The following is a 17,894-nucleotide window of genomic DNA, read 5'->3' on the forward strand; positions in this document are numbered from 1 at the left end:
GGGGCTGGGGCTGCTGCATGTATAACCGTTAGCCTATGGGGGCGGGCATTTAGCGGGAGTGGCTGCGCGAAGGTAGCGAGCTGAAAGTCTGGCTGTCGCTATGCAAGTTTCTGCCTATAAGTAGTAGCCTACTGGGCTGTGTTGCGACTGAGGGCCGCGCAGTGGGTACGAGCTAAGCGTAGTCCCTCTTTTGTTGTGCTCCCGTTGCTGCTTTCGGAGCTGCCTGTGCTGCCGTCGAACGCGCGGCTCTCCCTGCCCGCCGGGAGGGGGCGCTGTTGCACCCTAGTTGGTGCTGCCGTGCCTTACTGCCTTTTATGCAATCATCCCCATGAGTCAGCAACGCTGTGTTTCCTGCCCTGTGCTTGTGTAAGGGGTGCGCTAGGAGGCCAGCAGCCTGAAATACGGGGATTCGCGTTATTCCAAAGAGTGTTTCTTTTTTTTTTTTTTTTGCCGTGGGAGTTCTTTTTTACTTTCGATATTGTAATGAATACTTAAGCCTTGTAACTAATAGCATTATCAAAGAAGCAACGTTCACCTCAGGAGGTCGTTGTCGCCTACATTCAAAGCCCCGTTTGGAACGTTATATTCACCCTTTTTACCAGCATGACCTGCTCCTGAGCAGCTGTGCCAGCGTTAAGAGCCAACTAGGTATATTTAACGTTAAAAAAACTGGGTTTGGTAGGTTAAAGAGGCTTCTCACAGATTCTGAGCGGGAGCGCTGCAGCCCTTCTCTGCTTGGCTGCATCCATGGCCTTGAGTACAGAGTTACACCTCAACCTGAGGGCATGAAGGGGAGCTCACCAACTCCAGGTGACTGAGATTTAGTTGCAGAATCAAGGAAGTTATAACACTTCCCACAATAGTCTCAATTCCTGAGCAATGGCAGCAACGATGGCTTTGAGTGTTCTGTGAAGAGCCTTACGTGTGCGTGTTGTTTTCTTTAAAGCAGTGTGGTAGTGTTTTAACTGTAAATATACAGTATACTGAATTTACACTACACAGCTAAAGAAGAGGAGCGTGGGCTTGTTGATGCGTTTCCATCTTTCTCACAGGTCAAGGAGCAGCTCCGCAGACAGCGCACGCAGCTCGTGCCCTGGGGCCGCGACTTCTTTAACGAGGCGGAGCGGCGAGTCAGCGCGGTGTGTGCGGCCGTGCACGTGTCAGAGCCGAGCCTTTGTTCTGTATGGGGGCAGGCAGCTGTGCGAGCGTGCGCTTTTATTGCAGAACTGTTTAAGAAAATGGGTAACGTTAAGAATTACGCTCAGGTCTTACGCTACAGCCACACCGGTATACGGCTACCCTTCTGCATTTAGAGCTGTGCTTTCGCTTGTGAGTAGCAACGGCCTATAGGGTGAGGTTTGTTTTATTGTTGGTACCCTGCGTCGTTTTGAAGCCGATTTGGGGGAAGGGCGTCGGGAGCGTTACTGAACTGACGCGCTCCCCCCGGCGGCAGTGCCGCCCGGCCCGCTGCCCGGCACACGGGCCGTCGGCGCCGCACCGCCCGCGATATGTGTCGCGTCCGCTGCGGGCCTAGCGCGGCGCCGGCCGATAAGCAACAGCGCAGTAGGCCGGGCCCCGCGTCCCAACGCGGAACGAGCCAGGGCGGGCAGAGCCGAGCCCCGCTCGGGCGGGGAGGAGCCGGCGGCGGGAAGTGAGCTCAGGCGCACAGGAAATCCCGCCCGCGCCGCGGCCTGTGTTTGCGCTGCGGGCAGAGAAAGGAGCCGAGCCCCGCAGCGGCCCAGCCGAGCCCGCCGCCCGCCCCGCGCCCAGCCATGTCGGACCAGGTACGCGGGGAGCCCCGGCCGCGGGGGGAGCGGCGTCTACGAAGCCCCGCGGCCCGGGCGCGAGGCGGGAGCCGCTCCCTCCGCCCCCCCCCCCCCTTCCCCGCCCGCCCCCGGCGGACGGCGGGGGGGGGGGGCCCGTCGGGGAGCGGGGTGTGTGTGTGTGTGTGGGGGGGGGGGGAGGGGCTCGCGGCTCGGTCGAACTCTGCCTCCGAGTCCGTTCCCTCCCCGCTAGGGGTGAATCCCTCCATCCCGCCCCGCTCGGGGCACTGGGAGCGGGGCCGGCCCCGGGGCGCGCTCCTGGTGGGGGGGGGTTGCGGCTCGGGGAGGGGGGCGGCGCCCGCAGCAGCCGCTGCTTTCCTTTCCTTTCGTTGCGGTTGCCCGGCGGTGCGGTGGGATGCTGCTCCATGGAGCGGGCTCTCCGCGGGTTGGGCCGGGCTTGCCGGGGCCCCCGGCTGCCTTAGGAACGCGAAAGGGGGGGGGGAGGTGAACTCTGACTTGCCCGGTTCAGCGTTGTTTGCACGTATTAAACATCCGGTCCTTCACCCAGACCCTGTCCTGCCTCCGCTGGTGCGCCGTGATGTTGTCAGTTCTGACCGTCAGCCGGGGACTTCAATAGTTCCTTGTACGGCAAGTTCTTGGCTCGCTCGGCAGGCGCGCACAGAGCCCTTTGCTCGCATCCGTCGCGTTAGGCTGTGTGACCTGCTGGCTGGAAGCTACAACAGCGTTCCAGTTCCAATCTGTGTTCTGTTTGACTTTATCATTTATAGTACTTTCATATGGCAGTGTTTTCTAACTTTGTCACGATCGTTTGAATTCTGAAAAATCAATGTTAGTATCTACAAATGTTTCTTGTGATGCTGTGAAGTCAAGAATAGTGCCGGTGCCAGCCAGGGAATTACAGATATTCAAAACTTGATAGGCTGTATTTGCTGTGCAGAATAGCCTCCATAGGTTGTGAATAGAAATTATTGCTGTATGTGCTGGTGGTCATCCCCTGCTTTTCAGCCTTGTGCAGCTGTGTTGGTGAGGATGCTCCTGCCTCTCTGTGTGAGTGCAGCTGTTGCTGGCACCGGTTAGGGCACATCTTCAGTGCAGGGAACTGCAGGAAAGTGGCTGTGTAGACAGAAAGCACAAATTCTGAACTAGATTTTGTAGGCTGCAATTCACGTGACCCATTCTGTAGTGCTCTGCATTTGTGAATTAAGGCATGTTTTAACACATAGCAGCTTTCATTAAGTAATTCCTTCTCCAGCCCAGTCCTGCTAAAGCACATACATGTTTGGAACTGCTTGAAGTATGTAAAATTTCCTATATGGGATCACCTTTTTGGTCTTTGAATAACAGCCCATTTTGATTTATTGAAAATAGTTAAGCTAAGTATTGTCATATACATGTCGCTGTACTGGGGAGACTGCAGCAAGAGCTCAACAACTGCCTAAGTAACCATACAGCGTGCAGAGCTGTAGACCTTATTCCCTTGTTTATCAAAGTAATCAGTGAAGTAATATCAACTAGAATAATTTGCTTCTGTATGGGAATTGTTGAGTCACAGCTTGAACCTCTGGTTGAGCACCTGGGGAAGGGACCTGGTCAGCCCTGAAAGCACATGTGAAGGCAGTTCAGCTGTGTGACAGGAAAGGGTTGATCCTGGCTGCACCTCCCCTAGACCCATTTAAGGGCTGACTGCCACTGGGGAAAGGTTTCTTTCTGGAGATCCCTCCTTGGTGAAGCTTTCCTCTGTGAACCTGGAATCTTCTAATACAGGGGAGCAATCTTCACTTCCTTTACAGCACCTTTCTATTGTGCTGGTCCTTCCATCATCACACCTTTGTAGTAACACCTTTCCCATTGTATTGTCTGTTCAATTGCTACAGCCTGAAATTGGACATTGCTTACTGTGTCTTCCTTGTGGCTCTGAAATTAAGTTAAGAGGATGGATGCCATTTGGCAGTAGTTATGCTTTTGACCCATCCTTCTAGTATAAATCAAGAAACATGCTTGATTTAGTAACTTTATTCCCAAGGAGATAGGTACTTTCTTATTGTAAAAGTTACTGTAAAATAGGCAAACTGCAAAAAGCACGTGGCTGCTTGGTGGGATCCAAGCAGAAGAGAAAATCTGTTCCCTTCTCTGAAGCATCTTGGGTTGTTTTTGCTCTAGTTGAACACAAGTGTCTGTCTCTTCCTGGACCATAAATGGAATGCTGTGGCACAATTTTATACGTTCTCTCACTCCTGTAGCAAACGTCAGAGTTCATTGGCTGGATTATGAAGCGTAGTGCAATTGTATGCATTCTGTAATTTTGATTTTTTAAAAAGGTAGAAGTATCTGGGTATGTTTAGACAGTAAAGTCTAAGCACTTGAGAAAACTGGAAGAGGAAATTTGTAATACACAAGCTTACAATACTTGTTTTGTGGTTCTGCTAGCTATAGCAGCAAATTCCTGGCACACTTAGTACATTTCATCCAAGAAGCTTTGGGTGCTTTAAGGTCATGAATTCAGTATTGACACAAATGTGAGACAGTACTAGGGGCCTCACTTCATGCTCTTTAGGTGAAAAGGGTTTGACTGTGTTTTTGGCTATGTTTAACTGTGTTATGACCTAGTTATAGGTGAAATAGATTTGACTATGGAAAAAACTCTATAAAACCTTGGAGATCTAATGGAAAGTTAGAACTGGGGTATTCTTCTTTTGTTTGTGTGCTTATTTTTCTTTTAATGTAGAATTTCATGGTGGAAGAGTAACATCATTCCTGTTCACAGTGGAAGTGAAAGTCTAGGGGATAGCTGGTGGGTTGGTGATCCAGGGTTTTGTTAGTAAATGCTAGTTGTTTACTCCTTGCTCTATTTGTTCTTAAGAGGTTTTCTGCTGGGCTTTACCATTTGGCATTGAATAACAGTGTAGTTAGCACTGACAAGATGCAGAGAGGTGTTTTGCAAGGTCTTGTATTGATTTCAAGCCTTTTGCATTGTTTTATTTATTTATTTTTATTTTTGTGTCAACATAGATTTGACCCTGTTTTTCTTTTCCTGAAGTTCTGTCTCAGCACTGATTTTTGTGATGTGGGTGATAAGCTGCTTGGGCTTTAAACAAGCATCTTAATGGTATGGTGTTTTAGGACTCTAATTCCCTTTTTCTAATTCCTGCTTTCTCTACTGCTTGCTGCTCTCCCTATTAGATTTTAGTACTTGAGTCTTCTTTCCCTGTGAGTAGAAAACAAATAACTTAGGAATCATTGATTTCCAGCAGTATTGGCCAGAGGTGCTGCTACAGTAGTAATAATACTTTGTCATACTTTTTACAGGCTGATTTGTTTATAGGAGCTAAGTAGGTAAATGTTAGAATGAAGTGTTTGAACAAATACAAATACTTATTTTGGGATAATATGCTGCTGTGCAATTGAGTTCTTATGCAGAAGTAAGCTAAGGCAGTGACTGATCTGATCCTTTGAAAGGAGGGGATGTCTTAAATTCTCCTACAAACAGGAGAAATTTGTTACGTGCTTTGTATCTATAGAGAACTGAAACATTTTGTTTCCTTGAGGCTAGTAATCCTAGGCAATACACATAGGCAATAAAAATGCTGTTTGTGCAAGCAATTAGGACAGGTGTTGGTTCTGATTTTTACTCTGTGAGTCAGGAGTGAAAGCCAGCATATTTTTATTCCTGCAAGTAGTCCATGAGATTAGAATTCAGCTGTGTTAGAAAGGGAAAACTTAGGTGGGAAGCTTGCTTGCTGAGACTGTTACTGGTAAAGACTCTCTTTCACGTGTCCAAAGTGACTTGCTCAGAGACTTGAGAGCGTCCAGTTCCTGGAAGGCTTGGTGTTAATCTTTTTTATTTGATCTTTGAGGGTGATATGTCAATCCCAGTAGTCTAGATTGGGCCTGGGTGAATATCAGGCCAGGTGGAGTCTATGGCTTTTGATGCTGCAAAAAGGGAATGGATTGGGCTTGAGGCAGTATTCAAAATTAAACAGAGGTCTTCTTTTTCCGTTCGTCCAGATTAAGTAGTGCACATAGGGGAGGTAGTTACAGGCTTCCTCCCCTTTTGCAAGTTGTTATCATAGAGTCATAGAACAGTTTGGGTTGGAAGGGATCTCTAAGATCATCTAGTTCCAACCCCCCTGCTAGAGGCAGGGGCACTTCCCACTGGAAAGTATGTAGTTGTGCTTGTTTGACCTCTGGGAGGGTGACAGGAGATGCTCAGAAAGGTTCATCTACCATTTTAATACGGAGAGAGAGGTTTATCTGGATGGCCTTAATATGTAGGTGTTGTATAGATGTTAAGTTCAGGCATACAAAGGATATTTGTATGTACTCAGTAAAAATCACCTTTATGACTGGGAAGACATGTATTAGATACATGTAAACTTTCTACTCATTTTGTCTACTGTGCTAAGCAGTAGAATGAAAAAGATGAAACACGATCAGCAGGAAGTCTGTATTTCTGATTACTTGGGAAGGCTTTTTGATTGAGTACCAGCTGGACCTGTGGTGGTGTCTGTATGGGATCCCTTGTGTTGTAATGGAACATAACTGAAGCCCTGATCCAAATGCGTAGTGGCAGGGAAAAGAGATAGGGCTAGTACTGCATGCTCTTTGGCTTACTTTATTTATCAGCAGCTAACATGAGAACTTTGATGTCCCTGATTCATGCTTTATAGAATATAGCACGTAAGTTGAAGAGCTTTACTGCTTGAAATGTTGAGTCAAAGTTTCCTGTACAATTAATTCTTATCCTGGAGAAATACCAAAGCAATGTAGTTCTTAGAAGTAAAAGTTAAATTTTTAAGAGTTAGTCTTGTAACAAACATACTAGAAGGAAACTTTTAACCAATGTTGTTTTGTAGTCATAGGAGAAGGTGGCTTACTGTCCTTTTGAAAGTAGTAACTGCTGTTGATGCAGTAGAAAGATGGGAAAGTATTGTGTGGTTCACTGCCTTTACACTGGTAGGGAGTTATGAGTATTTATTTACTCATGCTGTCCTTTTTTTGTCAAGTGTCTGAGTCTGTTGGTATACTTGGTTTTTTTTTGTTTTTTCTTTTGCTATCTGCTTGTTGAGTTAGTGGTATAAAATCATATCTCCCAGATCTTTTCATCTGTCACCTATTTTTAAATCGTAGAATCGAAGGATTGCTCAGGTTGGAAAAGACCTCAAGGTCATCAAGTCTAACTGCAACCTAACTTTGCTACCCTAACTCTAACAACCCTCAGCTAATTCATGTCCCTGAGCACCACATCCAAGTGGTTTTTAAACACATCCAGGGATGGCGACTCAACCACCTCTCTGGGAAGCCTGTTCCAGTGCTCCCCAGTGATCCTTCTTTTGTTCTTCATGGTGTTTCTTTCATCATCAACTTCTCACACATAGGCAGCCTATTGTAGTAGCATGCTACTATTTTCACGCATAGAGGATGAAATAAGATACCTTAAATACTGTGAATTTAACATGATGAGGGTAACTGGCATCATATTGTCTAGTGAAAATAAGTGTTGGACTTCAATCATAAGGGGTTTTTTTTTTGAATGCTTCTCTTGCAGGAAGCAAAGCCTTCAGCTGAGGACTTAGGAGATAAGAAAGAGGGGGAATACATTAAACTCAAAGTCATTGGGCAGGTGAGTTTTTGCTTACTGGGTATCTGGGAGATGGTGTGAATTTTTAAACTATTGAAATGAATGGGAGAAAGTTGATACTGTAAGTTGTTCAATGTGAGTCTTCCCCTCCGGACCCCAAATAAACTATTTACTAATTGTCAGCAATGTGTGATAGCATACTCTTAAATTTGGGTCTTTGCATTTCATATACACCAAGTGTGAGATCAGCCCTACTGGATAAGAATAGGAAGAGGATTCTGTTGATTGACTTGTTGGTAATGGGTGCTGGGTTGTAAGTCCAAATTTGTATTGTTTAAATAGATACCTAATTTCTTTCTGAACAGAAGTCTTTCTCCACAGAGAACCATTAGTTCATCTGATTGAACTGATTTGTTGCAATATTAGTGCAATTGTTTTTTACTGGAGACATGATTTTAACTGGTGCTAACATAAACTCAAATCTTGCTGGTTTAATCACCTATGATGAGAACACATTCAAAAGCTGTGTGACCCATGTACTGTTTGTGCAGAACCTTTTGTGGTCTACTTTATCTGCAGGCATTTTGACAAATGCAGTGAATTGTACCTTATTGCTTGTAGGAAGGGCTACAGAATAATGAGAGCTGAGATTTTGCTTTAGGTTGATGTTATGTTGCCAAGTCAGCCTGTATCCTAAGTTCCAGATAATTGCTCTATTTGAACAAGGTTTTGCATATATTTTGAAATACAAGCTTTAACTTGTCTCGTGGAATCTTAGAGCAGAAGTCCCCTGCATATGTATGTTTGTATTTTGTAAGTATGTCAGCTGGTTAAAGATGCAGTACAGACTGAGCTGAGTATGGTATTTAATACTTCTAAATCCAAAAATGTCCGTAGTGAGCCAAAGGCTATACTGTGCCATCTGTTTTAAAACAGGGCTTCCTGCAAAAGTGATGAATGTAAGTGCATAAGATGAACCTCCTAAGATGATTTAGCAGTCACTAAATCATGCCCAGTGATAGTTAAATAATGTTCTGTGCTACTTTTTCTGTAAGACTTTCTTAATGAAACCCTTAAAATGAGCATAGAAAAAGCAAGCAGTTACTAAAATAATCTTTTTTTTTTTCTTTTCTGTTCTTAGGACAGCAGTGAAATTCACTTCAAGGTGAAAATGACAACACACCTCAAGAAACTCAAAGAATCATACTGTCAAAGACAGGTTTGTGAAACAATGACACTGGATGTATAGTGGCTGATCAGAAGGTGTAGAAGTGATCTTTTAAAATGTCCATGCTTGCATTTATAGTTACTGTAAAATCTTCTGGGTCCCAATTCCCGTGAATTAGAATACTGCGGCTTGGGATGAGGGCAGCCTTAGACATTGTTACTGTCAAAAGTATGGTAATAAATTTACGCTAGCTATTATACCCTAACCTAAAGAAATATTCAGTATTAATGGTTGGTACAGGTAAATAGTAACTACTGTTCCAGGACAGAAAATACATGTTCACTTGCAGGTTCTGTGGCAGATACTGTGGATTCACTGATGCTATTTCTAGTGGCCCTGGCCTACTTCACTCCTAGCTTTGGGGACAGATGCCTTATATGGCCTTTTCTTGAGCAATTGCATGGAAGTTCAATTCAGTGGATAAAATTATTAAATAAAAAAAAAAGCCTTTTTAGTGATGAGCTCAATTTGCATCAAAGTATGGCCAGTTCTGTTGAAATGCCTTTTTTATACTATGATGCATTAGATTTTCTGTGTCTTTGTACACTAATGTTGCTATATGGCCTCCTATCCTACTAGAGAAGGAGATAAAAGGTTAGACGACAGATATCTTTGTAGCAAAAATGAACAAATTATTAAAATTGGCATTCATCAGAAAACTTAAAAGCAGATTCTGGAAATCATTTGTGCAGTTAGTCGTATTCACTGTTGGAAATGCTTGTGCAGACTTTTTTCTGAGAAATCCATGTTTCAGCAGACAGAACTATATCCATCTCCTGGCTGAATGCTGGAGAGTCCCACTTCCTTCATCTATAGTCAACACTGGTTTTGGTGTCAAGTAATCTTTCTCTTCTAGAGGGACATCAAGCATTTCTTCCAAGCTGCCCAGAGAGATTGTTGGAGCATTGTGGAAAGCTTTTCCTACTTATGAGTTGTTCTGCCTAATAATTTGCAAGCAGTATTTCTGAGATGTAATTGATGCACTAAACAGTTCATATTTCACTTACACTTACTTCGCTGATATGCATATGAAAGAAGAGGAAAAGGTTAGATGTTTGTCTTAGTTGCAAAGGTGAAGTGTGGTATTGAGTTTAACAGAGGAATACTGTACACTGGACCTCATTTTATTTGCTCTTGGGGTGCACCTTTCTCTGCTCCCTATCCTTCACAGTGTAGAGCTTTTGCAGAGCTTGTAGCTGTAAAGGATACCATCCTTTCTTACAGTGATATACGATTGTGAAAGCACGAGTAGGAGTTCCTGAAATACACACGTTCTGTATGTTATGCTAGTCTTTAATAAGGCTGATAAATGGTTCAGAAGAAGGCTGCACCTTCATGTAATGTCTTGGAAGAGAGGGTATAGTTGGTACTTTAGAGGAGGTGAGGGCGGAAATGCTAAGAAAGTTTCCCAGTTCTTGAGCTAGAAGAGCTTTACTGTAACTTTGGAAGAACTATGCAGTTCAGAACCATTATTCCCCTCAAGACACTTGGTAGTTTACGTGGGAGCAACAGGATAGCTGAGCTCTCTGTGTAACAAGAAACTACACTTTCTTTTTTGACTTACACGTGTGTGGTTTTTATTAAAAATGTATTATCAATGTGTACATCTCAGTTGAGTTTTTCTTATGCATTTCTTTTTTTTAAGGGTGTTCCAATGAACTCACTCAGGTTTCTCTTCGAGGGTCAGAGAATTACTGATAATCATACCCCGAAGGAGGTGAGTTTCTTTTCAAAGAGTGTTGCATACAGCATTGAGTGGAGAAACTAAATGAAAAATTTGTTAATCTGTTCTGCTAAACTAATCTGATTTGTTTCTTCAAATATAGCCGACCTCTTAGAATATATCTGACTAAATGTAGTCTGACTGTACTTGTCTGACTGAAGTTTTTAGTAAGGCTGCTACATAGGTCAGGAAAAAGACTGATTGGACCTTCACATGTAATTTTCCCTCAGAAGAAAGATGTAGTCACTGCTCATCAGTGAAAAAAAATCTGAGGGAGCTGATCAGTTGTTGAACTAGATCTTCAGCTTGAATTTGAAACAAACGTGTATTTTGTTCACATTTATTAGATGGAAGTGTAAATAAACAGCAAACAGGTTACTTCTGCTGTACAGTGACTTCCACCAATTGTTATGATAAAGCAGGAAGAAACATTGAAATATAATGATGACTTTCTAGAAAAAAATCAAACGTTGAATTCCACAACGAGCAGGTTACTTTGAGACAACAGCTGTGAACAGGCTTTGAGTTGCAAGCTGTCGGTCTTAGTGGTATCATGCTTAGCAGCATGCAGTATATAATCCATATGGCTATACAGCAGATGCATTCACAGTGTTGGTAGTTACATTCCTGTGCATCTGTTGCCTGAGAAGGAGTTCAGAGGAGAGTAAAGCTAGTAATTCCCAAGCTGATGTGTACTGCTTCACGAGTGGATTTAGACTTCACAGATAAGATTATTGCTTTGACTGAGATGTGCTGAAAAGTATATGATGGAAGAAAAAATACTTAAGATTGTGAGTGTTGGCTAGTAAGGTATTGAAAATTTTTTCACCCCTTTGTCCTTTGAAAAATTATGGGACAGGAGAACAAAGCATCAGATAGCTTTTCTAGGACCTGCTCTGAATTCAGTGCACCAGATTTATAACAATTGTGCTGTTTTTTCTCTGTTCTCACAGCTGGGGATGGAGGAGGAAGATGTGATTGAAGTTTATCAGGAACAGACGGGGGGTCACTCAACAGTTTAGATCCTTCTGTTTGTTTTATTTCCCCTTAATCCTTTTTTATTTTTAAATAATAGTTCTTTTGTAATGTGGTGTTCAACACTGAATTGAAACTGGCACCCCATCTCTGGGAGTTTATTTTCAAGCGTCTGGTATTTTAAATTCTCGTGCTCATTATACACTATTGTTTCTGTTTCCATTGTGCTGAACTTCTGTGATCCAGCTGCAGCCCTGCTCTCCTTTTCCCTTCCGCCCTCCCCTTTAGAAATACACGTACACACATGCATTTGTATGTTCACTAGGTTCGTGCATTTCAGGCACGAAGGTTGTAAGATCTGCCAGGTGGGCGAGTGTTCTTAATGACTTCCATATCTGCCCTGAAGTTTTGATGTGTGATTGTTTCACTCCTGGACTATAACTTTCAGTGCGAGATGAAGTTTTTCAGAACTAAACTGTGGAGAAATCATGTATCCATAACTCAGAGCTATTTTGCTTAAATTGTGCTGATGGCCCAACGAAGAAGATCAGAGTTGGAAATGAAAAGGCTAGAACCGTTGTCATCTGTACCTTGCTCCAGAGATGGCTTTGCTGAAGACATAGAATTGAAAACCCTAATGAATCTTAAATCTTGCCAGAAGAGCCCAGAAGCATTTTAACTTCATATAGCAATTAGTACACACAGGTATTCATGCAAGAATGTTCACAGCAGGCAACTGGTGTTACTTTGACACTCTTGTTTGTACCTTTTGGCCTGGGACATGGGTTTTGAATGGACATTGTCTGTACCAGCTTCATTTAAAATAAACAAGAAAAACGATTTTGTAAACAATTTGCATTTTCTTTTCAAATGTTTGGAAATGAACAAAAATGTGAAAGGAGATAACTGGGGCTTTCCTGTCTAGTGCCTCTACATAGAAGGCAGAAGAAAAGTTGTGGTCTGTAAACATACCTTGTACAAAACCATTTACTTTTTTTTTCATTTGCATAAGCAATATGCTTACTGGTTTGGATAGCAGGTGACTCTTTAAGACTACTGGCTGTTTCTTGTCCTGTTAGGGAATGTTCACGTAGTTACGTACTGCTTCACTTCATGCACAAAAGTTAGACTGAAGATGCAACTTGGAAGAGAATACAAGGGTTTAATATCTACATTTCATATGACTATGGTACTAATGAGTGATCTATCTATGATGGATGACATGGGAGTGTCGAGATGCTTCAGCTCACTCGAGGGTCATGTTCATGTTGTAGCTAGTTGCAGGTTCCAAATAGCCTTGAAAACCTTTGATTGGGTGTGAAAGCTCATATGGAAGGTTATAAGCAGGGCAAGATAGCAAAGATTTCTGCATTGTACCTGCTCCAGTTTTTCAGCAGGTGGATAGGACTTGTTCTTGGTTTTGTAAATCAAGTTCATTTATGAATGACAGATTAATTTAAAAGCATTTTAGTGCTTGGAAGAAATTGCAGATGAGATGTCCGTGATCAGTTTTTATGGCATTTGCTATAAAGCTGTACAGGAACTTTCCTTCTTGTGCTTTGTGTCTGATTTTATTTATTTACTAATACTTTTGTATGCATAGTAGCACTGATATTTTTTAAAACATTAAAACTTTTGATTAATAAATGTTAGAATATGGGACTTCAATTTTCAGGTATTCTATATAATTCAGTTCTTCCCACTGTGATGGCTTCTTTGGACTTAGCTCCAGTTGCTTTTTGAGAACAATAAATGTACCCTCTTCAGAATACCAGAAATAAAACAGCCTTGTGATTACTATCAGATCATCTCTAATTTAATTTTTGTAATGCTCTTGTTAGTAGACAAGTTCTCATTATCCCACTTCTGCAAATTAAGAACAGAGGCGCAGGGGACAGTGGTTTACTGAGGTCACTCAGGAAACTGAAGGTGGAGATGAAAAAAGAATCCAGTTCCCCTGTGTTTGATGCTAGCACTGTTGCTGCGTCAGCTTGCTTTGGTTCCTGCTGTTCACTTTACTCTTTCGAGTCTGATTTACGTGCTCTTCCATATCAGTTTTCTAGTTTTGAAGCGCAGCCTCACCAGAGGATATGGAGGAGAGCTTCCTGGCAAATGCTATTGCAGCTTCAGTGGTATGAAGCTCAAGGCTGAGGTGTTTGGTTTTTTTTCTGTTGCATACCATTCCCCTGAAACATGTCTGTTTATAGAGTGGACATGATACTAGTGGCAAAATGACTTCTTTTTGATCCGTTATCAAGCATCAAGGATCTAAGGCAATGTCTGTGCAGTTGCAACAGTTTATGGAACAGCAATAATAGGGAAACTGTACTCTGACTACAAGATTAGCACTGAGAGCTTCATGTAAAGTGTGAGGATAAACAAGCTACACGTGCATTGGTGCCTTTTTAAGGAACTTTGTTTTTTGCAAGTTGTACTTTGAAATAAGCCATACATTTTGAATTTGAGAGGATGAAGACTTGGTTTTTCTTCTTTCATTTCTTTGGATCAAGTAATTTCCAAAAAACTGTTCTGAGAAGATGATCTGAATTGCTCTTTCTAAATCATTCATGGATTTGAAGCTCATGACTGGACATCAGTCTCCTTTGTATGTTGGAGAGAAATAGACAAAAATCTCTTCCTGCTTGTGAAATTTGGCATTCTCTTCACTGATGTGCTTACCTGTTTATCAGAAAAGCTCAGATCAGCTGTTGATAGCTGCTCCTGCTCAGTGGTTTTTGGCTCTTATTGTTTAGAAAAGTGGTGAATGTTGGAAAAAGAAACAGACTTAACAGCAGGAAGATGTAGAGGCTATTCACTTCAAATATTAAAGCAATTTAAATATTTCTAATTATGAGTTAATGTACTTGATGTTCATTATACTGTGTAAAAACTGCATTGGTAAATGCTGTATAAGGTATCAGGTTCCATGTGGAGGTCTTTAAAGCTTATATGCTTGAAGTATTTGTATATTTTCTTAAATACGTTTATACCTACATAATCAATTGTAAATTCAAGAAAATGAGATTTAGAAGTTAAATGTTTAAATGCTTGCCGGCTTTTTAGAACCTATGCTTGATGCATATTGAATTCAAGTGAAGTTAAGCTTCAGCTTAGGGAGATCACAGGAGTTGATTACTCTTCTTTGCAGGAGACTCTACAGGAACAGCAATACAATTTGGATCTACAAATGTCATTTTCTTTCACTAGATAATATTAGTCAAGCAGAAAATAAGATGACTGGCAAAGAAAAGTTCTTGTCTTGCTATAGTTTATCTTACTGTTGATACTGAAAACTTGCCTTTTCTGAAACAATAGCACATAAATTGATTGAGTTGGGTGTTTCTTCCAAAAGTCAGCAATAAGGTCTTTATACCTTTTGTAAAAAGACAATTCTATTTTTGTTTCTTCTTTCTACTGAAGTGGGCCCAAAAATCTATGGTGAAGCTGCGAAAGATAAGCAAAATGTATTCTGGCATCTCAAATGGTTATAAAGGTTATCATGGTCTGTCTAGGTTAATTTTCACTGGCTGATAAAACATGAATGCTTTTACTTCCTATCAATGTGATGTGTATACAGACCATAGTTGCAATCTGGGAAAATAGCTTTGGGAATGAGAACAGCACCAATTTGGTAAACAGAAAAACATTGCTCCTCTTTTGAATAAGGTTGGAACCTTTAGCTGAAAGAGCTCACTGCAGTGACCCATACCAAGTATTTATTTATTCTGTGTGGTTTTTCAGACCTAGCTTTTCAAGTAGCTGAAAATAACAAAACACCTATGGATGAGAAGTATTTTGTGTTCTAGTCCAGTAGCTTCGATTAGCAGCGCTTACTAGAATTGCGGATGTTGCTTCGGAGTCTCCTCTGTGCCTGCAAACTGTTGATAAAATGGACCAAAAACACAAGTCAGACTTCCTCAGGTTAGAAAGCTGATGTTTTGACTTGAAACCTGTGAACTCAGTAGGCTCATGGCTGGCTAGCTGGTGCTTTATGCCAGTATGTAACACTGCCCTTTGAGGCACAACCTGGACAGGAGCCCGGACTTACCTCGGAGTTGGCTTTGAGCGAGCTTTGAAACAGGCTGGGAAAGAAAATTTTTGCTTATGCTTATACCGTATTATGAGACAGTATGTTTTCATGTCACAACAAGATGGGTAGAGCAAACAGCTATTCCTGCTCAACTGCAGTCATGATGAATCCTTTCGTCCCTTGAAGAGTTCTGTGCTGTTTGCAGTGTTTTGGTATGCAATGTACAAACTCCGTGTGTTGAGGTGCTCATAGGAAAGAGCTCTGGAAGCATGCTGTGCTGGAGTCTGTTCTGATGGACTACATGAAGGTAATTGTAAGTTCACGTATGCGTGGAAACCCAGTTGTGCTTCTTTCTGAAGTATAAACCAATCTGCATCTTTGAACTGCTTTAGAGCATAAGATGTACTTGAATTGCTGCTGGTATTTGGAGAAATGCTGGAAAACTGATTAAATAGCAAAAGAACTGCAGTGCATCTTGAACTGAAGGTAGCTTAAGTCCTAATGCAGCTCTTCAATGCAGACTGCACTAATGGGAGTCCTGATTATTGACACTAGGCATATTGATGTTATTACTAAGGGAAAAAATAACTTCAATTTCTGTATAATAGCTATTCACCTAAGTGAAAATTGTGCTTGTCTCTGGCTTTCTTCACAGCTAGTCTAGCATTTTCCTTTGTTCTTGTTCCTTAGCCTCAAGTCTCACATTCTTCTCTGGATTTATTCTTTCATACTTGAAGTGTTCTGCTATCACCACCAGCTGCTGGCGTGACCTCAGTGCTCGTTCTTTGTCAGCAATTGTCTGCCTCTTAAAAAAAAAAAAAAAAAACAAAAAAACCATCAAACAGTTCACCATCTCCTTTTAGTTAATCTCATACTTCCTATTTAGGAAATATTTTTCATCATTTATATATAGAAAATAATGTTGATATACTGATATCACAAGTATTTAAAATAGTCTTTAAAAACATGTTTGTCTTAAATTGTGATTTTTTTTTTTCTAGTATTTATTATTTTTCAAGTCTTTTTCTGCAAATGTATTTTAGAAATAGGATCTTTCTTCAGCTACGCAGTGTCGGGCTTGCAGAGGAGATATCAAATATATTGAAAACATCAAGAAATGAACAAATATAGCATTGATGTTGTTGCTAACACCTTGTGCTGTTAATCCAAGCTAGGTTGTGGAATTTGTCTTTAAGGCAACTGTATAAGAGATGACTATTGTAACCATCTCTAATAAAGGTGCGACAGTTAATGCAAGTTTGGGACATGGTGTCAGGAATTGCATGGCAGACACAAACTAAGTCTAGTTATCATCTTTTCAGATGAATTCTGCGTTGTTTAAATAAGCATTAGCCTTTTTATAGGCTACCTGCTCCATATTGTTTCTCTGTCTCTTCTGGAACTGCAGAGGCTTTCACTGATAATCCCCCTTACTGCTAAATATGTTCTTGCATTTTCTCTAACTGTGACTTCTTTGTTGCCACCTCCTCCTGGTGCCTCCACTCTTTTAGTTTGTTTCTGTAACCTAAAACAAAAATGATTATTAATTGCTATAGCAACCTTGAATTTGCTTGAACAATCTTGGCAGGAGAAGAGGTACTTAGCCTGAAGAGCTAAACAGATTGCCTAAATGAAGGAAAGAGGAATGGGAATAAAGAGAAGACAAGTGCTGGTTAGTGATACTTCACATATGCCTGGTTGGTTCTGCAAATTAGTATTTAAAAAATAATGAAAGTCTACTTTCCCTCCTAACATCTCTAAGGGGATAAAAACCTGAATTACAAGTTTGAGATGTGCTTTTGGGAGGATACAAGACTAAGAGGAAGTTAGGGATACAAGTTAAGTGGTTACTCTGACAGGGAGTCAAGGGATGGAGAACAGCACAAAAGACAGGAGACACTCAGAGAACGAGAGCTGGGAGAAATATTTAAAGTGCATTTTCTTGGTAGAATGCAAATACAAACATGAAACGAGTCTAGGAAATGTGACAAGGAGGCAATGAAAAATACTGAATGAAGTTTTAGATGTAAATGGAATGGTGATCTAAATAGGCTATTTTTTTGGAGGAAGATTCATAATGAGAAGAAGGGTTATGAAAGAAAGTCAAGGAGGCTAATATTCTCCTTATTCTGAAATGATGTGGGTAATGTGCATCACTGAATGACACTTAAGGTCATGGTCCAAACTAACTTGCGGTTCTTAGTCCTGCAGTTTCACTTGAATGCCTGCTTTCTTTTCCGCAAACAGAGTCGAATAGGGCATGGTACTAATCTCAGAAAGTAAAACCTTAAGTCAGACATGTTCATTTTCAAGCATCTGATATAATAAAAAAAAAGATAAGAAGTAAAAGATGTTACTCCTAAAAACCTGCTTCTCCTACAAATACCCTCCCTTGAGCGTTATTTCTAGGCTGCAGCTCTGCGAAGTCACCCAAGGAGGTCGCTGTTTTCCCCAGTAAATACTATTCTTAAAAAAAAAAAAAAAAATACAGCATAGAAACAGCAGTGAGATGGTGTCAGAAGAGAATATGCTGTACTGTATAATTAGAACGTTTCAAAAGGTAAACAGAATGCGAT

The 17,894-nt window shown here is 41.4% G+C and overlaps 1 protein-coding gene across 2 annotated transcripts; it reads left to right on the forward strand.

Moving 5' to 3' along the window:
* The first annotated feature begins 1,680 nt into the window (after window positions 1-1,680).
* Window positions 1,681-12,140, forward strand: SUMO1 (small ubiquitin like modifier 1). Of its 2 annotated transcripts, none has more exons than XM_042874882.1 (5): window positions 1,681-1,784; window positions 7,330-7,404; window positions 8,504-8,581; window positions 10,236-10,307; window positions 11,267-12,140. In XM_042874882.1, exons 1-5 carry the CDS (start codon window positions 1,773-1,775, stop codon window positions 11,333-11,335), a joined length of 306 nt encoding a protein of 101 aa, XP_042730816.1. In that variant the 5' UTR covers window positions 1,681-1,772; the 3' UTR covers window positions 11,336-12,140. The 2 variants fall into 2 exon arrangements, with proteins under 2 accessions (XP_042730816.1, XP_042730817.1); XM_042874883.1 differs by lacking the exon at window positions 1,681-1,784 and adding an exon at window positions 4,870-4,890.
* Window positions 12,141-17,894: the final 5,754 nt, after the last annotated feature.

Source organism: Lagopus leucura, unplaced genomic scaffold (assembly GCF_019238085.1).
Source record: "Lagopus leucura isolate 7727_CA_CO unplaced genomic scaffold, USGS_WTPT01 Super-Scaffold_100012, whole genome shotgun sequence".
NCBI lineage: Eukaryota > Metazoa > Chordata > Aves > Galliformes > Phasianidae > Lagopus > Lagopus leucura.

Coding starts and splice junctions, on each gene's coding strand:
- SUMO1 (XM_042874882.1), top strand. Junction 7,405..8,503: donor AACTCAAAGTCATTGGGCAG/GTGAGTTTTTGC, acceptor TTCTGTTCTTAG/GACAGCAGTGAAATTCACTT. Junction 10,308..11,266: donor ATAATCATACCCCGAAGGAG/GTGAGTTTCTTT, acceptor CTGTTCTCACAG/CTGGGGATGGAGGAGGAAGA.